The following is a 3,312-nucleotide window of genomic DNA, read 5'->3' as shown; positions in this document are numbered from 1 at the left end:
CTTCTATCCCTGTGCACAAAATGTACAAGGGCCTCATCTAAATATTAATTACATGGAAAGACACAAACAAATCTTAGCAAAAATATGGTATTCGTAATAGTGGACATGATCGATGATCCCTGGCTCACTAGCTTCAAAGTAGAGAAACCTGGGCGGCTCCTTCCCAACTTATATCTCTCAATGGTACAAGGGAAAGACACTGACAAAAAGAGGGATTTTGAGAAATGCAACAGACAAATAGGCTTCTGCTATCAGGTTTTCATCCTAGTCAACATCATCATTGCCATCACTTTGAAAACCAGGCCATGATGATGATGACTCATCTGCAGCAGAAGCAAGTTGTTCAGAAATGCATCTCACTGTTGCTACCTCCTGCACAATTGCTTTTTTTGAGGAGGACAATGCTGTGCTCTGCTGGTTGTTCCTACATGAGGATTTCTCCCTCTCTCCTCTAGTGCTCTCATTACCTTTCTTGTTCATTGTGATCTGAATGGAGCTGGATGGGAAACAGGTTTCCTGTCCCATGAGCACTTTTGAGAATTCAAAATTTTCCCATTTCATGTTGGGATAAAACCGAGACCTTTCAAAGTTTTCCATTAAAAAACAGAAACCCTTGAGTAGCCAATAGCCTGGAGTTGAGGGGACTCACGCAGGATGAGGGAGAACCAGGGTTAAGTCCCTGCTCTGCCTGAATCAGAAAAGGGCCTTGACCCAAGTATCCCATATCCCAGATTATTTTTGGGGCCCCAACATCAGCTTTATCCTAGCTGGCAAGACAAACAGTACATTCCCAGTGAGAAATATGCACACTAGCTAGTACACAGTGACATTCAGTATCAAACTGCGTCACACCCACCAATGCAGAAATATGACAGATCTATATTGCTTTCTTTTTCAAGGAGATAAAAGCAGCTCTTGCCCTGAGGGCTGGATACAGCATAGAGGGAAGTGTTACCATTTTACTAATGAATGGAGCTCCTGGCAGAAGAGTCGAGAATACTGCTTGTCTCATGGCTCCAGACTGCTGAGGATAGAGAACAAGGAAGAACTGGTAGGGAATTTACCCTTTGCCTTATTTTCCTGTATTTTCCAAACTATATCTGCCCAATATCCAGCTGGTGGTGAAGTGGGATATGGGTATAAAATGAAAAATAATACTGGCAGGGTAAAATGACCCTCTAAACTGCTTGTGTTGTATTCAGAGCTGTGTCCCCAAGAGACACTGGGCAGATTTTGGGCACCAGAGAAGGAGTGAATCCAAATTTTATCACTGACTTCAGGACTGATTAAAGGGAGTGTATAGCATGAGGAAGGCACAAAGTCCTTTCTTAGGGTCTGAGTCTCCTCTCACTCCATCGTGAATCAGGACTTCCTCCACTGACGTCAATGAAATGAAACCTATCTGAGAATAAAATCAAGCTTTGTCTCTCTTTAACAGAGGCTGGAAATGCTGTTGGGTTAGTGTCTGCTGCTTGGGAACAGAACTCCTCATATCTCTCATTAGTGATACCCCTGGCTGATGGGAAATTGTATTGACTTGTTCTCCAGGGTATCCTATCAGTTCTTCTCAGCCAGGACAGTAGCTGTAATGCTTCCCTGGAGGGACAGGTTGGGCAAAAATCTCATAAAATCTATGATTAACTATTTTGGAAAAAAATGGAGTGTGATTGGCCAACGTATGGGCATTACGAAACATGGGTTCTGTCTGGGACATATCAACCTCATTCTCATCCCTAGTATCCATACACCTACCAAAGTTGATTGATGTAAATGATTTTGTCTTGTTCCCAAACAGGATTTCATAAACAGTCTGGCGTGTTTTCACTGGATTGGACTATTCCGTAGGGGACCTGCTACAAGCTGGATTTGGGAGGATGATACAGCTTATTCCACTAACCTGTAAGTCTCTGGCAGATCTAGAAGTTGTTCACTTGTGTTTTACATCCTTGTTCATTTCTTACAGAATTTGCACTCTGGAATTGCTACTGAACGTATAGAATTATTGTGTATTTTTTACTTTTACAAATTCTCACAGAAAGGAGTGGTGCTATTTGGATTTTTTAAATCTAAATGAATAAACATAATTAAACAATTGAATAACATTAACAGTCGTAGGTGTAACTCTGTCAGAGCTATATATGAATATAGACATTCACAAATATTCTAAAATGGGACATTTCAAAGCTGAAACACTGACTAAGGGTGATGCCACCATTACACTTAATGAGAAAAAGAATACCCTCCTACCCCTGAACATTAAATTGTACAACAACTGCAGTAAATAGAAAACAAGAGGCCTTCTCAGCTAAACTAATAATCTCACACCAAAAAAAAAAAAAAATTCCAAATCGCAAAGAAATCCTTTTCATAGCTCATCTTGCAGGACATGTTATTTTGAGAAGTGAAATTAATAGGTAAAACAAGTTAACCCCAATATTTAGGCAGCCAAATGCAATGACACTGTTTGTGATTTTACAAAAATGGCATGGCTGAGTGTTAAATGTAGTTTTCCACCCCAGGTTCCAAGTAAAGAAGAACAAGCCTGGAGAGTCCTGTGTACTTTTGAATGCAGGAGAAGCCTCCTCCTATAATTGTGCACAGCGATATCGCTGTATTTGTGTGAAGAGAGCTGCTTAGTTGAAGCCTGAGGATCACAGCATCCGAAACACATATCCTGGGATTTTCCAAAGACAAAAAGAAATCACTTCAATTTGCTGTGTTACCATCAGACTGAGGGGCTGCAGTTTCAGGCGATAAAACAGACCGTCAAGAAGCAGGGCAGAGACCCCAAACTGGAATCTTCTCCAGCCAACCAGAGCACTCCCACCATACTGAATGACTGTCATTCCCATCTGGGAGTTGATTTCAGAGGCCATTAGTACAAATATTAATAAATACGTTGTAAAAAATATAGAGTGTTGTTTGTGCACTGGGTGTTTTATGGAAAAATACAATTTGCCCCAAAGAGCTTACAGTGTAAATTCAAACAAAATACAATCAATGAGGCTCATACAGAGACAAAAGAGGAATGGGAGAGGAAGACAAGCATTCATAATAGTGAGAATCACCATCTTGGTGACTGGGGATTGAGCTGGGGATGTCTAGAGCTAAAAGCCTGAGTTAGAGAAATAACTCCCCAGCTGGCAGCTGTAACACACTCACATGCTCTGTGGGTTGGGCACACAGGGGTATGTGTCACTCACACTGAACAGTGGGTTACAAATTTTCCCTGAACAGAGAAAGCTTGTCTCAGGCTCACAGCAGTTTGAATCCCAGATCAGCTTCAATTTTATAGCATGTGCAATCTTGGTT

General features: G+C 41.2%; 1 protein-coding gene across 1 annotated transcript in view; it reads left to right on the top strand.

The window, feature by feature from the left end:
- LOC117870847 (C-type lectin domain family 9 member A-like) overlaps positions 1-2,869 on the top strand; it is a 17,680-nt gene extending 14,811 nt beyond the window's left edge. Inside the window, exons 6-8 of the mRNA XM_034758252.1 lie at positions 900-1,051; positions 1,796-1,899; positions 2,520-2,869. Coding sequence (XP_034614143.1) covers positions 900-1,051; positions 1,796-1,899; positions 2,520-2,637 — 374 coding nt within the window. The 3' untranslated portion in view covers positions 2,638-2,869. The remainder of the gene's footprint in view (positions 1-899; positions 1,052-1,795; positions 1,900-2,519) is intronic.
- The last annotated feature ends 443 nt before the right edge of the window (positions 2,870-3,312 follow it).

Source organism: Trachemys scripta, chromosome 1, assembly GCF_013100865.1.
Source record: "Trachemys scripta elegans isolate TJP31775 chromosome 1, CAS_Tse_1.0, whole genome shotgun sequence".
In the NCBI taxonomy this organism is placed as follows: Eukaryota; Metazoa; Chordata; order Testudines; family Emydidae; genus Trachemys; species Trachemys scripta.
Note: the sequence above shows the minus strand (reverse complement) of the source record. Positions and strands in the feature narration are given on the sequence as shown.